Below are 22,501 nucleotides of genomic sequence, written 5' to 3'. Positions count from 1 at the left end.
AATAGAAAAAAAATAATACCTTAATGTTGTTTTGAATTTTATATATATTTTTTAATTTTTGTAAGAACAAAAAAAAAAAAAACTCTAGAATGATGATTTACAGAAAGGGAGAGAGGAGAGGAAGATCGACAGGGAGAAAGGGATGAAGTATATTTTGAGAGGAAGATCTTTTTAGGAAAAAATAACTATCATAATAAGCTGACGTATTTTATTTTTTTAAAAAAAGCTTCTAATTAAAGTTTTTTTTTTTCAAATTTTATTGTTTAAAAAAATAATTTTATTTAAAAACTTTTTACGAAATCTTATTTGATCTAGTTTTTGTTTTTAAACAGTATATAAATTAAAAATAAATCAAGCCAAACGAGCATTAATTGCCATGAAAGTTCAATTATTGGGTGAGATCAGCCTGGCTATGGCGGACTCGTGTGGTCCTTTGAACACAAAATAAGTTAAAGGAAAACAACTCACATCGCATACACAAAGCTGGCATTCTCTTTGTAGTTACTGGTTTGACCACTCCTTCATAGCAATTCTTACACGAAAAAGGAAAACAATTTCGAGAAAGGAAAAGGACCCCCATTTTTGCTAAAAAATAATGGTAATAATTCTTTTTTTCACTACATTTTCAACAACAGCAACTCTTCATTAAATTTATTATTCAAAATTATATCAAATTTGAATATAAAATACCCATATTTTATATAATCGACTTAAATATTTATGGATACCTATTCAAAGGGTAGTTAGTACCATCTCTAGGACATTCCTGCTTGCTATCCATGCTCACTTTCAAGTACCCAAAAGGATCTCCTCCTTCTGTGAAAATAAAAAAAAATGGACCAAAATTTCAGTTTCTTAATTGGTCAACCTTGTACAAACTTCAAAGGATTCATGTACATGAATCCTTGCATGCTCGCTTGCACTTGAAAGGATGGTTTTGCCAGCCCAGACCCAGATTGTCCTTGGCCCATCCATCCATGATCTATTTTAAGCCTTTTTTAGCTACTACCTTCACAAGGGTCCAGCCCTATCTATATACATACATATCTGCCGCACAGCCTAGGAATAGGATAATTCTAATTCCATAAATCATTTATAAATAACTATTCATGCATTATACATGAAATAATTCTCTCCATCCCTAAATATTTATAAAAAGCATTTATTTATACTCATCTTTATAAGGACAGAGAGAGTCTGATTAAATTTTTAGTATGAGAAAGTTTGAGTAAAATATATATGTATTTGATCGAGAAAAAACTTTAGACATCGAAAATACTTTCACGAAAACTGTGGCTTGAAGGCATCTAAAAGGGCATTGTCTAGTCGAGATATGTAATAATTTTGCTCCATTCGATCAATCGAAAAAAAGAAAAGGATTACCCTTTTCATAAGCAAATCTTGCTGTTGAAGAGTCAAGTAATTCTGCTAGCATGTTTGAGCTGAGTACTTTTTGGAAATTCAGAACTAGTTAACCATGCTTGATTTGTCGAATTTGTTTGTCATATTTGTCAAAATTAATTACCAAAAAAGGAGGATTGGAGAGAAGATTATGCATAATCCTTACAGGTTATAAGTAATCTTTGGAATTTGCTTCTAACCTCTTTTTTTTTTAATTTCTTGTCAAAAATCAAAATCTATATCCACGATAAAAATACAAGATAAAGGAAACAAAATAAGTCGGTGTATAATTGTATAAATTCAATAATTCAATGATTCTGCTAACGAATTAATGGTATTGATTCATTAACAAAATCATCGACTTATTGAATTTGCACAATTATTTTAATAATCGAGATAAAAAAGAAATCCGAATTTCAATCTCTTCGTAGAGATAATGATTCCAATAGAGAAGCATTACCCAATTTTTTAATTCCTTGTCAAAATCAAAGCCAATGGCTGATATGCTGTTTATTGAGAGGTCACGAAAAGAATGATTTGGAAGCAAAAAAGAAAACCTAATGAATGAGCCATGTTAGTATGTTACACAAAGAAGGTAAAAAGTTTGAAAAACAAAAGGGGGCCCGATGTTGGGAATACCTTACACAAAAAGAGCCGAAACAGGATACGAGAGAAATCATGAGGCTGCGGATCAAACCTCAAGTCGAAGGCTTTAGCTTTTATGTTGTCACATTCCCCCCTCCCCCCCCAATTCACTGCCACAGACAACAGAGATAGTAAATGGCTGAGAGGCATAGGACAAAAGGGTTTCCTTTTTTTTTTTTGGAAAAAAAGCCTTACAGCTTTCCAATGCCCACTTGCAGACACAATCATTTTGTGCTAGAAGTCACCGTCCCTCGCCCTCCCCCTTTTGGGTACTCAAATTTCTAAAGTAAAGTCTAACAGGATGATAATTACTAAGTACCAAATTTTGAGAATTTCTTTTTGTTTGACAAGAACACAAAGCTGTAATCTATAAAGGGGTCTTTTTCTCTGAGCAAATGTGAATAGAATAATGTCGTGACTGGCCCCCTTCACACAAATCTTTTTCTGAACGTGATTATATCAGGTTTTTATATCCAATAAATATCTTTCTGATGTTGAAGAAGAAGAAGTTAAACCAATAGTTTATAAGGACGGGCTATTTGCCAAAATAATATGGTCGTGTTATGTATGGGATTCCAGACGTGGCAAATACTAATAGAAAAGCATAAAAGAAAAACTCGTTTAAGTCAGAATATTGAAACGGAAATACATAAAAATCATTTGTGTGTTGAACTCTTACTTTTGTTGAGTTTTTATATCTAAATAATATGTACTAATGAATAGTTTATATAGATGGATTGTTTACGAAAGTAACATTGTCATCAAGATAATATAATCGTGTTATATCTCGATTTTGGAATGCGATAAAAGACTAACAGGAATCTAAAATATTCTTGACTATGAGGAGCATAAAAGAGGAACCTTAAGTCAGAAGATTTCAAAAACACATAAAAGGCACTTGTACGTTGAACTCTTATCATTCCTGCTTGCAGGAATTGAAGAAACCTCAGATTTATTCATCTGCAAGTAAGCATTTGAACCTATAAAAGTTTCTTTTCTTTTTTTTTCTTCTTTGGGAGAGGGGAGGGGAGGGGAGGGTGGGGTTTGGATGTAACATTGACACAACTTATCTGATTTGTGAGCTTTTTGCCGTATGTTTGGGTCGAATTCGTATGTATTGTTATTTCAGAAAACAATATTTGAATCATTTCAGGTCCATGTGAAGTCTTCATCGTTGCTTAAACTATACCCTTACATTTTTTTTGTCAACGTCCCTTTCACAATGCATGTTAGATTAACATCATAGTTGGGGACAGATGTTGAATCAATATATTCTCTGAGGTAGGGCTGACAAATTTCTTTTTTTCTTTCGACAAATAATTGAAGTGATAGGTTTGGTAGAGCCAAAGTCATTGTTCGAGCCAAAACTGCCTAGAATTGTTGTTTTGATGATGCTGACATATTCCCAATGCTGTATAGGAATCTCGAGAGTCAATTATGTTAATGTTGAAATGTGAAAAAAGAGAGTAAAGCTATTGCTTCCTTGGGTGATTCACCATTTTAGCTTGTTAAAAGTTTACCGTATCCAACTCCCCCATTGAAAAGTCATGTAGCCTACCTAATATTGACTGCAAGTTCTGAATTTGGGTGAAAACTTTGCCAATGGCAATTGGCAATACTAACATCTTTAACAAATGGTGTAGACGACACTTGTTATTTACTCTCTCCGTCTCATTTTCTTTCTCGGATTCTAAATTACAAATTTGTTGCATTACTCACGTGTAAGATTATACAGATTATGAGAGAGAGAGAGAGTGAAAGACACTATTCAAACATGTAAATTTGTGTGGTACATGTCTGATTGCATAGTGGAATTACTTTGGATTCCATTTTAAAAGGCTTGACCAAGATTATATAACACTTGGTTAAGATTTTTCAAGTAAAAATAAGCATTAAAAACAGCAATCTACATTCCCAAGAGTTCACCTTTTTTTTTTCTTTTTGGCTAGGACAAGTCGTCTAAAAAAAGTGTACTGTATTGAAATGGCATGAAATATGAGTTTAAGGCCACTCTCTCTCTCTGTGTCAAACTGGGTTTCTGAAGTATATATTCCTTTCGTACTGATCATCATCAATCATATATACCAGCAATGTTACAAAATGAAAGTTTTTAACTGTCTAGGGTCTCTCACTGATATCCAACTTGTCTTGCATTAAAGAAGAAAGCAAATTAAAAGAGAATGGATGGAGAATTAAAGGGCATTAAGTCTCTCTCTTGCCCCTTTTTTGGGTTCCTTTTGCCTGATTCATGAGGTATGGAGGAAAAAAAGTCCAACTTCCCCACAGTGGGGTAATCAGCTTTTGTGTGCGAACAACTTTCTTTTGGTACAGAAAAAGTGTTATGGAGAGAGAGTGAGAAAGATATAGATAGAGAACTCCAATAATACAGTGGATATGTTATTGTACATAAGAGCAGTCACGAGGAGAACTCTTCCACACAAGCAGATCTGAGAGAATACTTATTCTCTTGCTACTCAGCCCAACAACATATAAAACAACGAAAACTGATGCCTGCAAAGCATATTTCTGCACATATAATAACAATTGACATTGATGGCCTTAACAGAATAAGAAAGTGAAAGCTTTTACTGTTGATAAAAGTACAAAAAAACAACTCTGAGCAGTACATAGCTATGTAATTTTATTTTATTTTTTGATACTGCTTCAACCACTGTTACAAACTCAACCTCAAACATAGATTTCACCACTGCAGTTCTTCCTAAATGTTTACATGTTAAGGAAGGGGAATAAAAAAGGGGGCAGAACCCCAGAATGGGAGTTGATCAGGTGGTCGTTTCTGGCATGTGATCAGAACAATTTTGAGGAGAGATGCTAGCTAGCTATAGCTAGGCTAGGCTAATTCAAACAGCTCAGGAGGGATAGACAAGGAAGGAGAAGAAGAGTTGGGCGGGAATGGGGTAGAAGAATACGCAAACTCTATATCAGAAAGTTCTGATATAGAGTCTGAAGCGGAGAGAAAAACAAAGATAAGGAACACCGAACGGGGTCTTACAAGGTCAAGAAAAGGTCTTACAAGGTCAAGAAGATAAGAAAAGAAGAAGAAAAAGAAATCGAAAGAAGTAAGAATGAAGGGCAGAAAAAAAAAAAAAAAGAGTGAAAAAAAAGCTCAGGTAGGATAGCACCCAATTAAGATGAACAAGCCACTGTCACACAGGAGTTACAGGCACCAAATTGAAATAATTCATCAATAATTTTATTCCTTGACAGTACTCGCTTGCCCTTGATCATACTCCCATGCATCAGTAGGTGACCTGCATGACATAGGAAATGAAGAATTAATTACTGAATATGATATCAGAATTGATTAAACACAAATCTTAATCTTCTTTTGTTAATATGAATTAATTGCCACAGATGTATATCAATCAGCAGCAACAAAAACCAAGAAGAGCATGACAGTAGAAGAAATTCTTTCTGTTCTTTTTTTTTTTTTTAATTTCAATGATTGGAACGTTTGAACCTGCTGGAAGTGCAACAGAGAAGAAATGATGACAGGCCAGAGAAGAAAAAAAAAAAAAAGAAGATGAGAGAGAGCTTTGACGTTCTATTAAAAGGCTTTCCATACCCTGTGGATGTGGAAGCCTGTGCTTTGCTTTCTCCTTCTCTGAAAGCTTCTCTTTTTCCTCCATATTTTCTAGAGAAAGACAGCTAATGAGAATAATAAGCACAGGGAAAGGTGAAGTCCCTTTTGTAAGGGAAAAAGTGAGAGATGGTTAGGCTTATAAAGCCAGAGAGAGTAGTAGAAAAAGGGAGAGATCTCATGGCCAGCCCATGGACCTGAAAGCAACAGGTCCAAACCCCAAAAAGAAAAAAAAAATGAAAAAAGCAGGTTAAATTCCAGATATATGTTTACACCAAGACATATGCTTACACCAAGGAGAGTCTGTTTCATCTATCAGCTTTGCACTTTTTTACTTGATAAAAATTAAATGCTGTTTTTATCAACGCCTTGTTTGGCCCTACACTTGTCGAGCTAGATGATTTTTATGTTTGTATATACATACATACACACATATAAATATATAGATATATATATATACATATATACATATATATGTTTTTTTGATCAATCTTCTCACCATATTTGCAAACAACCTTCTAACTATAAGTTAAAAACCTAATAATTTATATTCAATGACTGTGTAAACAAAATCTTCCCCCTTTTTTATTTTTTGTTCAGACGGCTTTGATAATTAATTATCTTTTTAATTATCTCTTATGAATTGGGGACGCAACTAATTAACAAAGAGAATAAAAATAGAGTTTATTGAATTAAATTTACCATACGAACATTTTTTATTGAAATTTTTTTTAATATATATACACACATATGTTAAAAAATTCAGGGCGGGTAAATTATTAGAAAATAAAATTTTGGGCGACCTTTTAAACCTAATTTTCTGTTGATGAAAGGCCATGTGTTGGCCATTGAAGGAATAAGCTAAACGAGCAAATCCAAGTACAGCTAATTAATAAATTACCTAATGAACTGTCTTTAAGCAGGGGGGTCAAAACTAATTAAATTAGAGCTTAGACAGTCAAATTCTTTGTGTTCAGGTGATGCCGAATTTGAAATCTAAATGAATTAAAAAAAGTACCTATATGTTTGGTTTTTCAAAGAATGGAAGGACCATATCGAAAATCGTAGAAATTTCTAAAGCTCAAACCGCAATTAATAAAAAAATTGTTAGGTGTTGGGTCTTTGCTTTGTGGGGGAATAAGTATGGAACCTCGAGGTGGAGGGCGTGCGAGCAAAGGAGGCATAGCGATCACAGTCTCCTAAGACATGGTCAAAATAATTCGAAATTATAATCTCTCGCACCTTTCCCCAATTTCCTTGGCCTGCGTTTCTTCATTAATTAATACTGTACTTTTTGGCATGGATCCTCCCACCATTGCGCACTTTCTAGCATCTTAATTGACAGTCAACACTAAATCACACGCAAACTTACAAGTTTATTTATTAATTCCACGCTAGCTCTAGAAAGAATATAATATATATAATTACAAGTTTAAAAAAATCTGCAGAGAAGTTAATTCTTTAACAAACAGACTTGTTGAAAGAGAGATCAATTGCGATAGAAACTTCTATGTTGTACTGTCAAGCTTAATTTCCCTATAACGTGTTGTTGTAAACATTATAGCCTTGTATGTACTCTGTTTTGACTAAGACTTCTGTTTCACTGATCAATACCATTGCCTTCCAATAAATATAACTGAATATGATCAATCGAAACGCATTCAAAGCAAAATATGCTTGAAACCCAGTGTCTTAAAGCAGATCGTAAATTTTGAAAGCGATGGTTACACCATGCATGTGTGAAAGAGCCTTCATCCTGTGGTCAGGTACGTACTGATATGACTTTTTAGCATAGGAAGCAGCAACGGTAAATAGTAGAGTTTGAATACATGATGACATTGGCCTAATTGAACTTGTTTGGCTTTTGTCTCACTTTGTTGTGTTCACAAAAACAAAAGCTTGAGTGCCTTACGCGCCCGCCCCTAAATATATGCAATATCAGGCCGGGCAGGCACGAGGGCAGCGGCAGGCTAAGCTGGTTCACATCTTCCACTCTATGTTTTGGCTCATGAAATCATGATGCTTGTCCCACTATCAGTTGATCCATATGGCTGCTGCTTTAGTTCCATTCCCTGATTCAAAGGGGGAAGGGCGCCATTGCGGTCCAGCTCTAGCTCTATAGCGCCCCCCCCTTTGGCCCTTTCCTTGCAGTGCGTGCCTGCTTTTTGAACCCCCCATGTCATGCCCATGCCATTGCGTACGTCGCCCTATCCGTGTGTGCATGTAAGATTAAAATTAACCCCTTCTTTTCACACCGCGAAAATGTCAATGTAAAAAGCTGGGTAGAACCATCAATTTTACCATTGGACTTGAAGCTGTTGCACTAGTTGCTAGCAGCAAATTGTTCTGCCTATATCAGATTGGGGAAGCTGATGTGACACATCAGGCCCTGAATCTGTTGAACCAAAGAAACAATGTTTGGACAAGGAATCACTGAAATACTAGGAGACATCCCACTACATGAAGAAATCATTAGAGGGGGATGCAAATCATGCAGCTACACCATACGGCTCTCCGCCCTGCATGAAAGCTTCAAAGCAGTATGAGACGTTCAAATAACCAAATCAGGAAACCAATAATGTTGAAGATGGGGATAAAGTAGAAAAGGGTGTTGGAGACTTTGAATGCTATTCTCACGTACATGTCTCAGAGGAAATTTTGAAAGTAATTTCTCTTTGCTGATTTTTCCTTGTGCATGTGAGTCCAAATTGGAGAGCTGTTGTGTTGTGATATTTTGGAGAGGTCCATTCGGGAACAAAAACCCTGCAAAGATTCTTGCAGACAAAAGGATTGATTAATTTTTTGAAAAATCTTGGTGCTTGGTGGTCCTACCTACTGTTTTCCAGGTTAAATTGTGACAGCCCATTTCGTCCTTTTTCATTGCACTTCATCACTTTCTGCAGTCTCCTTCATTGGTGACTAATTTGTGCAGGACGAAGATAAAGGTATTTCCACTCGGGTACATGTCACCTCTAAGACAATGAAACAACTGCACAGGAAATACCCAATTTCCCTGTAAAATTTCCTCACCCGTTGAAGCCTCAGAGGCTGCAGTTGGTGGAAAAATGATCTGATTCTGAAGCTTGAAAGGCCCACACCAAGAAATTCACTCATTTCATTTTTGCAGATTGACCACGACTTCTCATTGTAATTAGGGCCACACCCCATTAATTGATTATTACCCACTTTTACATGCTGACAAAAACACTCATTGGAAAAAATACTTGGCGCTGAAAAATTCACCCTTCTTCACTCTAATAATAATAATTATAATAATAATAATAATAATAATAATAAATGTGGACCATTCACCAGCTTCATGCAATTTAAAAATTATGTATAATTTTCTTTTCGGTGACGTTAATGAAAATAATTTATCAAAATTGATGGAATTCGGTCAATTTAGTTTTTTATTTTATTATTTCTATCAATTTTTAATATGTAAAATTTACGATCGAATATTAATAATATATTAAAAGTAATACAATTCAGAAATTGAATTTTTTTTTTTTTTTGTAAAGGGTTGGAGATTTTTAACTTCAGTATTTTTTGTGGGCGGGCCAAGGTGACTGCAGACGGCTAGGTCAGGCCAGCCTGGTCCAGTTGGGGCAATGTTGTGGGCTTATGGGCTTCATTTTTCTATTTTGGGTCGAACCTATCATGCCACCTTTTCCTTCTTTTTGGATGACTTTCACCTGCTTTTCAAGCCCAATGATCACAACTTAATTTTAATTTTCAGTTAAAATTTAATTAATTAAGTTAATTGAATAAATTTGATTATAACGATTTGGTTAATTCAATTTTTTGATTAATTTAGAAGTGAAGGTGATTAAAATCGATTAATTTGATGGGTTTCAATTTTAAATTTTGTTTTGATTAATCGAATTGATTAATTTAGAATTTTAAACACATAAGTAAGTATATTTTAACGTATTTTCGGTTTATATTTATGAAACATTTTAATATTTTTAAATATGTTTGTTGGAACAATTTAATGTTATTAAACTTATAACATCGATAAGATTTCATAATTTAATTTTATTTATTTTGTAATTAGTATAAAAAATGAAATTAGCAAAATTAGACTTGAATTCAAAAAATTTCGATTAATTCAATTAATTGGTTAATGCTATATTTTCGTTTTTTTTTTTGCTCAGCACTCTATTTTCATTTAGTTTGATTAATTTTTAAATAACATTAGATTATAAGAATTTTTATTTCATGATTTTGGGAAATATAACATTCACATGGTGGACAATTTGACTACTATAAATTTTTCTTTCATTTATATTCATTGAAACCTTTTTAATATTATTAAATTTATAATATTGGTAAGATGTTATAACTTAATTTTATTTAATTTACAATTAGCATAGAAAAAGTAAAAGTAAAAAATTTGGGCTTGAGTACAAAAATTTCGATTAATTCGATTTTAATTTGGTTAATCGATTAATATTATATTTTTATTCACGATTAAGTTTAAATAACATTTAATTATAATATTTTTGATAATGATAATTTTTTCTTTTATGTCATGGATGACGACAACATTGAGTTCATTCTCTTTGGAAAAAAAAAAAAAAAACTAAGAAAGTTACAGGCGTGCACGGCACTCGCCTTGTGAAGTAGTAGGCTAAGCCAGGATTCCGTTATATCCTTGTCGGAACACTGCCACGTGGACGTATCTAGTTGTTCCCAAGTCAGGCCCCTGTCTTAACGATAACTACCCTCTCGAAAGTCTCAAGCTTTAGCCATTAAGCAAGTGTTTCCACTCTCGAAGTCCGAAACACAAGAACAAAAACAATGGCGTTCACAGCGCTGTTTTTGTCGGCAACGAAGCTCGTCGGAATGATTCTGACGGTGTCTATCGCAGCCAACGCTTTGTCTTTCTCTCGTTACCGGAAAAAGAATCTCCGACGGTTCAAATCTCCCATCGACGAATCCTCTGATACGCTTGCTGATTTCAATGTCAACGGTAACACTCAACTAAACCAGTAATTTCTTTTGTTTCTTTGACTTTAGTTTCGGTAATCTTTAGCCTTTGAGCTGCGTGTTTGGGATTTCAGAGTGAAGCTCGAAGTGTATGAGGAATGGAAAACTTTGAATTTGTTGGCTTATTTATGGCTTTATGTTGGTCTCTTTGATTGTAGAAAGATGGCTTTAGTCTTAGAATTAAATTTCCCAGTGTATGGAATTAATTATTTGTTAATTATGTGATAAATTGAGGCATTTAAATTTTAATAATTTTATCTGGTGGTTATGTGTTCAGGTGAGGGGGAAAATGTGTTTTTCTTTGGATTAGCAACAGCGCCAGCACATGTTGAAGACAGGCTACATGATGCTTGGCTACAGTTTGCAGAAGAAATTCCTTGTCACAAGTCAGAAACAAGTGATGATCAGCTGCAAGCTGATGCAGTGATGGGTGCTGCTGCTGCTGCTGATGGTAGCTCTCATCAAGCTATATTAACTGGGAAAGAGTCTAACGAGATGGTTAAGAAGAAGAAGAAGCCTCTTAAGGTAGCCATGGAAGCCATGATAAGAGGGTTCCAGAAGTTTGCAGACGATGAGGTAGAGGAAGAAGAAAAAGCAGAAGGAAAATTGCCTGCTTCAAATGAGGAATGCTATCATAATGTAGCTGCATGGCACAATGTTCCTCACCCGTAAGCTTTATAATGTAATGTGATGCCTTTATTTACAAGATGGGTCCTGGGTGCATGAAGGATGTATTAACTGATTCTCTCTTGTTTTTACAACTTTTTTGGTTAATCATTATATACATGAGACTCATTTTATCTGTTGTTGACTTGAGAAACGGATTGCTTTAATTGGTTTCAGGGAGGAGAGATTGAGATTTTGGTCTGATCCTGACACGGAACTGAAGCTGGCTAAAGATACTGGCATCAGTGTCTTTCGAATGGGAATAGACTGGTCTCGAATCATGCCACAGGAGCCAGTTAATGGGCTTAAGGATGCTGTAAGTTTCGTGCTACTTTACTAAATCATCTTTTGTTTTTCCATTTTCATAATATAGAATAACAAGTGGTACTAGAGTTTAACTTACTAAGTCAAGTTGATGCCATTCTAACTCACTCTGGATCTAGTTTTGGTTTGGTATTAAAATCAAAAAATGGTTCCATGTCCATGGGGGTGACAACAGAAATTTTCACTACAAATCTGAAAGTTATGGTGACAGCTCAAATGCTCAGCCATAGCTCAAATATATGCCAATTTCTCTCTCTCTCATATGCACCTGTCACCACACATAAGGGTGTCCTTTTCATCTACAATAACTGTTAAGGGACCCTTGGATTTCAGTAAGTAAAAGGGAAACAAGTAGGAGGGTATTTATAATGCAACCATATAGGTGATGAATTGGGGAAACGATCCCTTGCCTATAAAATGTAAATTTTTGGTCAAATTTAAGACACCTGTATGACATCCAGGTTTCCTTGTTTTTCCTATATTCAAGTAAAATGAGTCTGCATTGAGTTGGGTTGTAAGGTGTTGCTATTTAGGTTAATTATGCAGCATTGGAGCGATATAAGTGGATCATCAGCAGAGTTCGCTCCTATGGAATGAAGGTGATGCTCACATTGTTTCATCACTCGCTGCCACCCTGGGCTGGTGATTATGGTGGATGGAAGCTGGATAAAACTGTTGACTACTTCATAGATTTTACCAAGTAAGTCTTCCATTAAGTAGTAGTTTAAATTCTATACTTTTGCAGCTCTGATTTCAGTAATCATACTTTTTTTAATGCAATCTAGGTTGTACTGATGACTACTCTATTCTCATTTTTCTTTTGTATAAGCCAACAAGGAAGCTTTATAAACAATTGTAACTGTCTTGGTAAACTTCTGGAAATAAAATTTACAGTTGCTAGGTGAGAGAGTGGTAAGAATTCAACATTCATTCGTTGCTGCTCTTAACTGAACTTTAACTCAAATTATGATACAGATTGAATAAGGCTGCTTATTTTACTTCATATTTCATAATAGCCACATCATGCTAGTTTTATTTTAAGAATGACTTGTTTTTGTACGTCCTACCAGTTTCATAACTTTGTTTTTGTGTGCATACTATGCAGGCTTGTTGTCAACAGAGTATCCGATATGGTTGACTATTGGATAACATTTAATGAGCCTCATGTCTTCTGTATGCTCACATATTGTGCGGGTGCTTGGCCTGGCGGTCATCCTGATATGCTGGAGGTTGCCACTTCTGCTCTACCAACTGGTGTTTTTAAACAGGTCATGCATCGGATGGCTATTGCACATTCAAAGGCGTATGACTTTATACATGAACAAAGGTTTCTCCTTATGGAAACTCTGCAGAAAGGGGTTTTGTCAAAAAAATTCACATATTTCAAAAAAGTTGGATTATTGAGTGTTTGGAGATAAACAAACATAGATATACATGTCTTCACCCCGTTTGACTGATTTTCTATATTTATAATTGCTGTCACAAATTTGTGACATTCCAATTTCTATTTCATTTCAGCAGCACATTATCAAACAAAGTAGTTGGGGTAGCACATAATGTATCATTTACGCGGCCATATGGTCTCTTTGATGTTGCTGCTGTTACATTGGCCAATTCTCTCACCATTTTCCCATATGTGGATAGTATCAGTGACAAGTTGGATTTTATGGGCATAAACTACTATGGACAGGTTCTTTTTTCCTGCTTGACTTTTTTTTGCCCTGTTAACAGAACAATGTTTTGTTCTGCACATATAAACCTATTGACCTTACTCTTCTGGTACCAGGAAGTGATATCTGGTACTGGACTGAAGCTAGTAGAGACTGATGAGTACAGTGAATCAGGGCGAGGGGTTTATCCAGATGGCTTGTTTCGAATGCTGATTCAGTTCCATGAAAGATACAAACACCTTAAAGTTCCCTTCATCATTACAGAGAATGGGGTTTCTGATGAGACAGACGTGATCCGTCCACCATATCTTTTAGAACATTTGCTTGCTGTATATGCAGCAATGATCAAGGTTTGACTGTAAACTTTAACAAAATCTAGAGTTTGGTTTTCTGAAATTAGTTACTTACAAGAACCAGGTACTAAATCTTATGCTTGATTAAAGGGTGTCCCTGTGCTTGGTTACCTTTTTTGGACTATTTCCGACAACTGGGAGTGGGCTGATGGTTATGGTCCCAAGTTTGGACTTGTAGCAGTTGACCGTGCCAATGATCTTACTCGGGTGCCACGTCCTTCATATTACCTATTTTCCAAGGTTATGTTCTTTTTCACATGGATGTTCCATCATTGATCTTCCTAATGCTACTCTCATGTGTTTATAGTGAAACATCACAAGGTGTGTTGATTTCAGGTGGTAACTACAGGTAAAATTACACGTGAAGACAGGACGAGAGCATGGAATGAACTTCAAAAAGCTGCTACAGAGAAGCAAAAAAGACCTTTCTATCGGGCAGTTAATAAATACGGTCTGATGTATGCAGGTACTGTAGCAGGTTCTTCTTATCCCAAACCCCACTTTAGGATGATCTATGATTACCCACATCCAAATGAATTGTGGATGATTTCGGTCCTCACTGTTGAAAGACAATAATAGTGATGAGAAATGAGCATGAAAATTTCAAGATAAGACCAAACATAGAATGAAGTTGCTCTTTATTGGTTTGACATCTAAACTTTAAATAAAAACATACGAGTCCATTGGCACAACCTTAAATACATTACATGCAAGGCACTATACTATTGTGCATGCTTATTGAATGTCCGAAGTAGTCACTTTAAAATGGCCTTGCGGCCGGCACATGCTGAAATTTTGCTATATAATGCAAAATATGACTTGAATCATAATTACTGTTGATGGTTTGTAGGAGGCCTTGATAAACCTACACAGCGACCTTACATTGAACGAGATTGGCGTTTTGGACACTATGAGATGGAAGGTCTGCAGGACCCATTAAGCCGCTTAGCACGATGCCTTCTTCGACCTTTCTCCCTCAAAAAGAATAGAAAGTCCAAAAAAGTTGATCCTGAATTGGTTCTTCAGCCTCTTGAACTGAGTGTCTGATTGCCTGTCCATGCTGTTCTTTTGTTTCCTTCAACATTTCTACTTAAAGTTGGGACTATTGCATTTTAAAATCAAGGTGTATCAACTCTAATCTAGTTAAGAAATCTTCTTTCCCATTTTGGTTCCTTTCTATGGAATACTTAAGATGCAGCCCCATACCTTGAATTTTTCTTTCTTCTGTTTGGCTTCTTCAGTCTGTACAGTTCCCTAAGAGGCAAAGACTTATGTTCTTGTAAATAGTGATTCAAACATGCAACCTTTCTTTTCCTTCAGCTGTATCTCCAGGCAAGTACTTGGCTCAAGATTTATCATTGATCTGCTCAAGAAATAAACTTGGAAATTTTGACGATTTCCGCATACTCAAGGATAAAGGATTTAGATGGTGAAAATGCACTGAAACCAGGATTTGGTGCTTCTCTCTCTTTCTCTCTGAATGCTGTTGCTATAGAAGACTCTTACCAGTGTTTTCAATTTTTCCTCCTGTTCCTAGGCTGAAATATTTTGTGATAGTTATCCCACCATTCGCAAGCAGCAACTTATCATCATAGAACTAATCATTTCTCTGCTTTTGGGTGGACAGTTTCAGAGAAATTTTATAAAAGCATAGTGTATGCAATGGTTTCTCATGCACCTGCTCTTTCCCCCTCTTTGTTTATCGTTTGAGAATCGAGCAATACCGCATCTTCACGATGGGCTTTCCTTTCTTGAATGGCAGATTCTGGCTTACCCTGTCACCTCTTGGATGGTAATTGGCAGAGGTACTAGCCAAGTTCTTTCTGGCCTACTTTAGCAAAGGACAACCTTTTCACTCTTTCCTATAGCTTTGAAATATATGATTGGAAAAGAAAAGAAAAAACAGAAAGAAATATATGATTGGCATGTGCGAAGATAATTGCTAAAAGTTGAGAAGCAAGTTTTATAAAAATATGTGATGCCTGAATCATTGAAAGAAAGCTATTTGGACTACATACATAGTTCTTTCAACTAGTCAAATGACGACTTAATGAGCTTCGCAACAAACATTACCATACAAAAAACCAATGATAAAAATAAAGCTTGAGGTGATGTTTATCACATTGTTAAGGTGTTTCCCAATTGATCTCAGCCACTCAATTCCTTATGTCAACTCTTTTAGCCAAGTGAAAGTACCCCATCTTTTCCCTCTACTTCAAGTCAAGATGTTGAAATGCAGTAACTCTCTCTGAACTTAGCTTTGCAACTTGTGGCAGAGTTGCAGAACTCGGAAACAGAAATGGGCACCATAGCTCCATCTAAAAGAGTTTCAACTTCTCCCTCATTCACATATTTCTTTCTTGGTTTCTTAATTACTCACATTAAAGGGTCAGGAGCATACCTGACAGCTCAGGAATCTGATAGAGTAATCAATCTACCAGGCCAGCCGCCTAGCCCATCTATCTCACAGTTTTCAGGTTACATCACTGTAAATCAAGAGCATGGTAGGGCCCTTTTCTACTGGTTCTTTGAAGCTCAGTCTCAACCATCCGAGAAGCCTCTACTGCTCTGGCTCAATGGAGGTTATGCAAGCATTTATTGCAAGTTTGCAAATAAATTTGAGTCTACAATATATTTGACTCTTTACCCTTTTGCTCTTAAATGAAGGACCTGGTTGTTCCTCGATAGCTTATGGTGCAGCTTCGGAGTTGGGTCCACTGAGAGTTGGTAAAAATGGTGGTGACCTTCATTTCAACAAATATGCTTGGAATAAAGGTTTCTATACCACTTTCTCCTCATCTACTTTGATTTTCATTCATACAATCGATTACTCTATGAATGAATTCTAGAAATTTCGGGTAGGAAGATCATTTTTTTTTCCTTCCTGCAGTGGCCAATATACTGTTTGTAGAATCTCCTGTTGGAGTTGGCTTCTCTTACACCAATACATCTTCTGATCTTACAAAATTGAACGATGCCTTTGTTGGTAATTCAGTGGTTGTAGAAGTGATATTTAATTAGTTACAAATTGAAACAAAAAATTAATTAACTAAGTTTACCATTTCTCTTAGCTGAGGACACCTACAATTTCTTGGTGAACTGGCTTCAAAGATTTCCACAGTTCAAAACTCATGATTTCTTCATCTCAGGAGAGAGTTATGCGGGTAAGATATGTTTTGATGCTCTCCCCCTTTCTCTCTCTCTCTATAAATAAATCATCATTCTTCTTGTTTTGCAGGCCATTACGTGCCTCAGCTAGCAGAGCTCGTGTATGACAGGAACAAGGATGGAATTAAGTATCCACTCATCAATCTCAAAGGCTTTATGGTAAGAAACTCACACACGCCAGGGAAGTTATATTTTATCCATTTCCATGAATGCTGGAGCAAAACAGCCCTAAGGTAATGCATGTGCTGCAGGTAGGGAATCCGATAACCAATGATTACCATGACTACACTGGCATAATGGACTATGCCTGGAGCCATTCTGTAATCCCAGACCAGCTCTACCACAAAGTGAAGCAAGTATGTGATTTCAAGCTGTTCGACTGGTCCATTGAATGCGGTGATGCTGTCAACCAAGTCTTTGACAAATACTCAGAAATCGATATTTATAATATCTATGCCCCCAAATGTCTTATTAACAGCACTAGTTCATCAGCTGTTAGTAAGGTGAATATCTATCTTGCTGCTTTCGAGTCTGCAGGAACAAATTTTCTGATATAGTCATGGATGGAAATATGATGTAAGAATGCCATTTTGCAGGTAAAAAACTATGGCTTAAGGAGAATGAGGATCCCTGGAGGTTATGATCAATGTTATTCTGAATATGCAGAAGATTATTTCAACCGGGCAGATGTTCAAACATCCCTTCATGCAAACAGCAGAGGAGGAAAATGGGAGAGCTGCAGGTAAGTATCCTGATTCCATGTATTAATCAGCATGTAGGTTTTACATAAGAATCCCAACATGATTTTTCCTTTTTGCCAGTGATTCTATCTTGATGACATACAATCTTTCTGTTTTCTCCGTACTACCCATCTACCATAAGCTCATCAAAGGAAACCTGAAGATATGGATATACAGGTATAACCAATGTTCATACTTCCATTAATGGATATTACAAAACTTGATAAAAAATGATTAGTCTGGTTTAACAGTGGGGACACGGATGGAAGAGTACCATTCATTAGTTCTCGATACTGCGTCGAAGCCTTGGGGCTTCCTCTCAAATCACCATGGCGGTCCTGGTTCCATAACCATCAGGTTTCACTACTTTTTTTAACCCTGTGTGCTGCAATCTTCATCCTGTCTATACATTCATAAGAGACTTAAACTGAAATCTCCCCTCCATTGTCACATAAACATTAATTTCAGTATGATTTGAAAGTGATATTTATCATGTTAAACAGGTTGGAGGGAGGATGGTGGAGTACCAAGGGCTGACACTTGTGACGGTGAGAGGGGCTGGTCACCTGGTGCCATTGAACAAACCCGGCGAGGCTCTCACCCTCATCGCTTCTTTCTTGTCCAGCCAACCGCTGTCCATCCATAGATAATAAGAGCAAATCATTTTATCCTATGTCTTTAAGCTTAGTAATGATTAAGCATTGGGGTAGTTGGATCATTTCAACTCCCTCCTTTCCCTCGTAAAAATTGTGTTAAGAAAAGCATATTACCTATTGTTGTTAGTTACAAAAGTAAGATACCCGGGTAAGATGCCCGGATTCCTTTTCAAGCAAACAACGCCGTCGTTTCGTTTGAGAATGAGAGATGGCTAGTTCCGTAATTAAAATCCTTTGTGAAGGGCATTTATGAAACAACTCAGAGTATCCCGCCATCGAGCTTATGTGGTGATCGCTGGTCTGTCTGACACTGATTCTGCTCTCACGCTTTCTCTCACTTTCTTTCTCTCGGCTACATTTATTTTCTTTTCTGTTTTCAACTCAAATTTTCTCGCGAAAATATAAGAAAAGAAAAAAAAAATGAAAATACGACGACAATTACAAGGCCAAATTAGCAAAGGCGACCGAGTGGAAGTGAAGCGACCAAACGGCGCGTATTACGCGGCGACGGTGCTTCGGTTCCCGTCGGTAACGCAGAAGAATACGGTGTTCGTGGAGTACGAAGTCATCAACGAGGGTACCAAACACGTCAAGGAATATGTGGATTTGAATAACCTACGACTGTTGCCGCCATGTGAGCCGAACCGTTGCTTCGTACCTGGAGACTCCGTCGACGCCCACTGGGAGAATGGCTGGCGTAAAGGGGTTGTCAAGGATATACTTGAGAATTCCAAATATGTTGTGGGTTTTGATGGAAACGGAGAAAAAGAAGAAGAAAGTGAAATTGAGCAATGTAACTTGAGGCTTCACAGAGAATGGGATGATGGCTCCTGGGTCCCGCCTTTCACTGAACGGGTATAAATGTGCTTCATTTTTAAAATTTTTAATGATGGGTTCTTTTGTTTAGTGTTCAAGTGCATGTGTTGTTCGATTATAGTCTTACTGAGCATTATATGTTCTTTTAGGTGGTATTTATGTTTGATGTTGAATTAATTTTGATGGGTTTTTGTTTTTGATCTTTAATCTGGATGAAAGCTTTTACCTTTATAATTTGTTAAGTTGGTGAGTGGTTCATTTTACAGTGAGAACTTTGATTTTGGAAAAAGCTGTTGGAGTCATAATGTAAAGTTCCGGGTTCAATTCCTGGGTTTTGAACTTAAATGCTGTATGTAATAATTGTTTTGCAATTGGGTTCAAAATATGTTCTAAGTTGATAAAACCTTGAATTACAGACTCAGTCATCTAAGGAGAAGGATGATAAATTCAGGAAGGTCAAAGTGAAGATTGTATTTGGAAAAAGAGCAGCAGACGCCAAACTTCGAAAGGATGACGAGGTGGAAGTCACTAGGGAGGAAGAAGGTTTCAGGGGTTCATGGTTTAGTGCGGTCGTTGTCGAATATATCAGGAATGACAAGTATTTGGTGGAGTATACGACCTTAAGGACAGAGGATGGAATGCCTTTCAGGGAGGAAGCAAACGCATGCCATATCAGACCATGTCCACCTGAACTTTCACCTATTGCTAGTTTTCACCTGCGTGAAGTTGTTGATGCATGGTATAATGACGGGTGGTGGGTTGGTGTGATTTCCGGAGTACTCGCTGGACCGAAGTATGCTGTCTATTTCAGTCAAACAAATGAGGAATTAGAATTTGATCACTCTTACCTGAGGATTCATCAGGACTGGATCAATGGGAAATGGACCATTGCTTCTGAGGTATGACTTACAGATTCTAATTATAATTTATTCTGGTGGAGTTTGATATGTTTTGCAACATCAAGTACCTAGTTCAATGAAAATTTGTAAGTCATTTGAGAAATTGGAAAAGAAGGAACATGCTAGTAGGATTTTGCAGAAAATTAATCATCCATAGCAATGAATATTTTCCAGTTTTTTTGGGGAAAGATTTTCTTGTAAGTTACATGGTTTTAAGAAATAATCCTGCTATGCTTAGCTGTGTTTCTATACATAAACAATCTCCATGATTGTTATGTTTCCTATTTATTCTTTCAATATGCATTGAATATCTTAAGCTATGACATGCAGGAAACATCAAGACAGCTGCTAACTAACTCTAACAAGTTGCTACACAAGATGGCTGTCAAGGAGAAAAGGCTTAAGGCAAAATTTCCTAAGGGAATGAAGGTAGAGGTCAAAAGTGATGAATATGGTTTTGAAGGCTCTTGGTTTTCTGCTGTCATTGTTGACTCATTAGGCAATGATAAATATTTGGTGGAATATCTGACGCTGAAAACAGAAGATCAAGAAGCATTGCTTAGGGAAGAGGCATATGCTTCGTACATAAGGCCCCATCCCCCTCATGCTGAGCATGCCTATCCTTATCAATTGCTTGAGAATGTTGACGCTTGGTATAATGATGGGTGGTGGATTGGTCAAATCGTTAAAGTTTTCACTGGCTGGAGGTACACAGTCTACTTCCGGACCACAAATGAGGAACTAGAATTTGAACATGGTGATCTGAGGCCTCATCAAGAATGGATTAATGGAAAATGGGTCATTGCTTCCAGGGTAAGACTAGCAGCCATTGCTAAGAACAGTTTTTATCAATCTTCTTATTAGAGCTATTTCGCACTACAGTTTCTCCCCTTCAAGCAACCTATGGCTTCCACCTAAGAAACTCCCAGTTGTATATGGCCACAGAAATAACTACCAACACCCACTTAGGAAGTATCTTTTGACTTTTGAGGATTTCTTGTATTTAGATAAGAAACATATCCATGTTGCATTCTGAGGATTCTTACACTTGCCCATAATCATCAGAACCAGTCTCATATCTCACGCAATGACACTCTCTATACAGCCACTATAACTAATGCTTTGTTTACTGTCTTCTTTTCAGGATGCTAGCTGAGTTACAGAGGGACTTGCAACCATTTTGAGTCAGTCATGGACTGTGTCTGAACCTTGGTGTTCCTTTTGTATCTGTCATTCATTTGCACTCTGGTGTTATGACTCAAAGCATGTCTTATATAATGCAGGCGCCGCCCAGGTGCAATGCTGACATCTTTTCTGTGTAGAAGTTTATTCTCTGACTTATCTGATACTATCTTGTAAAGAAGTTTATTCTCTTCCAAGTTTAAGCTAGCAGCTGTCTTTTTTACCTAACTTTTATCTCTGCGGTTACGTGAGTAATTGGAAGAGGAGATGGGATCCAGGAATTGGGCATTTTCAAGCATATTCTTGCCCGACAAGCATTTTTCCTGCATATTCTTCCCTTTTCTTTACCTTGCTCTAACCGGATGATTTTACTTTCCACACATTACACATATATAAAAAGATCATGACGTAAACAGCAGAAACAGTTAAAAAACAGGAAAAATAAATACACAGATTAAGAAACTTTAAACATGCAAGTAAAGCTTCTTTCTTGCACAGTTGCCCTTCTTTCCCTCCTCTTCCTCCGCCTCCTCATGAAACATGACTGTCTGAACTTTAAACATTGATACCGGAAAAGATCTGGACAAGCCGACCTGAGTCTTGAATGTGATAGATGCTGAAGGATGAGATTCTTCGACGTAGATTTCTGTCAAGGTGACCCAAATCATGAACTCTTTGGCTTTGACACCGGTCAGGTTCTTGATCTTGTTCGGCTCGAAATAAGCTGTGATTTCGTTGTCATAGCTGATGACAACATCCTTAAACTTGTACGAGTCCGTCTTCTTTTTATGTCTGAGCCAGACAAAGCCAGTATCCTTGACGTATCCACATTCCTGTATGTCTTGCAAAGTTAGCAAGCCATTTGGCAAGCCTTTTGCTTCTAACAACGACGTGAACTTCTCTCTGCATGTTTCGTCACCGTAATAAACCTCAGCTTTGGGCTTCGTTTCTTGTGTTACCCGACACATCTTTCTCCTTCACTTTCGGTGCGGTGTTTTTGGTTTGAACAAGGATCGAGGGGGTTGTTTTTGAGGTGGAGGTGGAGTATTGGAATGGTATATCATTTCAAATTAAACGCCTTTTGTTTATTGGAGAGACAGGGCTACGTGGTCATTTTGGCAATGCCCAAGTTCATGTTATAACCCCCCAAGAACTGATTTTCACGACAATAATCACTTGTTACCAGAACAAGAACGTTTACCGGTAACTTAAACATTGGAAATGCATCATGTTCTCCTTTTCAAGTTCACCCTTTTTGTCTTTCTGGGCTTTATTTATTCTATATTATTCAGCTGAATCCGGCTGGGTTTTGTTTGGGACAATGTCAAAAAGCCCATTTACTTATATTTCTTGGATGCCTAGTGGACCCCTTAACGACTTTGTGTAGG

The 22,501-nt window shown here is 36.7% G+C and overlaps 4 protein-coding genes and 1 long non-coding RNA gene across 8 annotated transcripts; 3 read left to right on the top strand and 2 right to left on the bottom strand.

Moving 5' to 3' along the window:
* On the bottom strand, positions 4,417-5,778 carry LOC18603708. Its single transcript, XR_001927351.1, has 2 exons — positions 5,633-5,778; positions 4,417-5,318 (listed from the first exon to the last, which is right to left on the bottom strand). It is a non-coding gene; the product is annotated as an uncharacterized LOC18603708 (long non-coding RNA).
* LOC18603707 (beta-glucosidase-like SFR2, chloroplastic) lies at positions 10,226-14,977 on the top strand. Of its 3 annotated transcripts, none has more exons than XM_007035820.2 (10): positions 10,226-10,622; positions 10,917-11,307; positions 11,483-11,621; positions 12,163-12,329; positions 12,735-12,956; positions 13,151-13,319; positions 13,416-13,649; positions 13,743-13,892; positions 13,989-14,118; positions 14,503-14,977. In XM_007035820.2, the coding sequence occupies exons 1-10, from the start codon at positions 10,451-10,453 to the stop codon at positions 14,697-14,699; spliced, it is 1,971 nt and encodes a 656-aa protein (XP_007035882.2). In that variant the 5' UTR covers positions 10,226-10,450; the 3' UTR covers positions 14,700-14,977. The 3 variants fall into 3 exon arrangements, with proteins under 3 accessions (XP_007035882.2, XP_017975601.1, XP_007035883.2); XM_007035821.2 differs by having other exon boundaries at positions 10,227-10,622; positions 13,148-13,319; XM_018120112.1 differs by having other exon boundaries at positions 13,151-13,649.
* Positions 15,811-18,342, top strand: LOC18603706 (serine carboxypeptidase-like 33). Of its 2 annotated transcripts, XM_018119928.1 has the most exons (10): positions 15,817-16,234; positions 16,320-16,427; positions 16,543-16,638; positions 16,724-16,816; positions 16,891-16,979; positions 17,072-17,323; positions 17,417-17,562; positions 17,642-17,737; positions 17,812-17,917; positions 18,064-18,342. In XM_018119928.1, the coding sequence occupies exons 1-10, from the start codon at positions 15,952-15,954 to the stop codon at positions 18,208-18,210; spliced, it is 1,416 nt and encodes a 471-aa protein (XP_017975417.1). In that variant the 5' UTR covers positions 15,817-15,951; the 3' UTR covers positions 18,211-18,342. The 2 variants fall into 2 exon arrangements, with proteins under 2 accessions (XP_017975418.1, XP_017975417.1); XM_018119929.1 differs by lacking the exon at positions 18,064-18,342 and having other exon boundaries at positions 15,811-16,234; positions 17,799-17,888.
* On the top strand, positions 18,147-21,341 carry LOC18603705 (DUF724 domain-containing protein 3). The gene is made up of 4 exons (XM_007035815.2): positions 18,147-19,071; positions 19,449-19,931; positions 20,262-20,744; positions 21,076-21,341. The coding sequence occupies exons 1-4, from the start codon at positions 18,637-18,639 to the stop codon at positions 21,085-21,087; spliced, it is 1,413 nt and encodes a 470-aa protein (XP_007035877.2). The 5' UTR covers positions 18,147-18,636; the 3' UTR covers positions 21,088-21,341.
* Positions 21,518-22,277, bottom strand: LOC18603704. The gene has a single exon (XM_007035812.2). It carries the CDS (start codon positions 22,079-22,081, stop codon positions 21,578-21,580), a length of 504 nt encoding a protein of 167 aa, XP_007035874.2. The 5' UTR covers positions 22,082-22,277; the 3' UTR covers positions 21,518-21,577.

The sequence above is a fragment of the Theobroma cacao genome, chromosome 4, assembly GCF_000208745.1.
Source record: "Theobroma cacao cultivar B97-61/B2 chromosome 4, Criollo_cocoa_genome_V2, whole genome shotgun sequence".
NCBI lineage: Eukaryota > Viridiplantae > Streptophyta > Magnoliopsida > Malvales > Malvaceae > Theobroma > Theobroma cacao.
The sequence above is the reverse complement of the archived record's forward strand: the minus strand, read 5'-3'. Positions and strand labels throughout refer to the sequence as shown.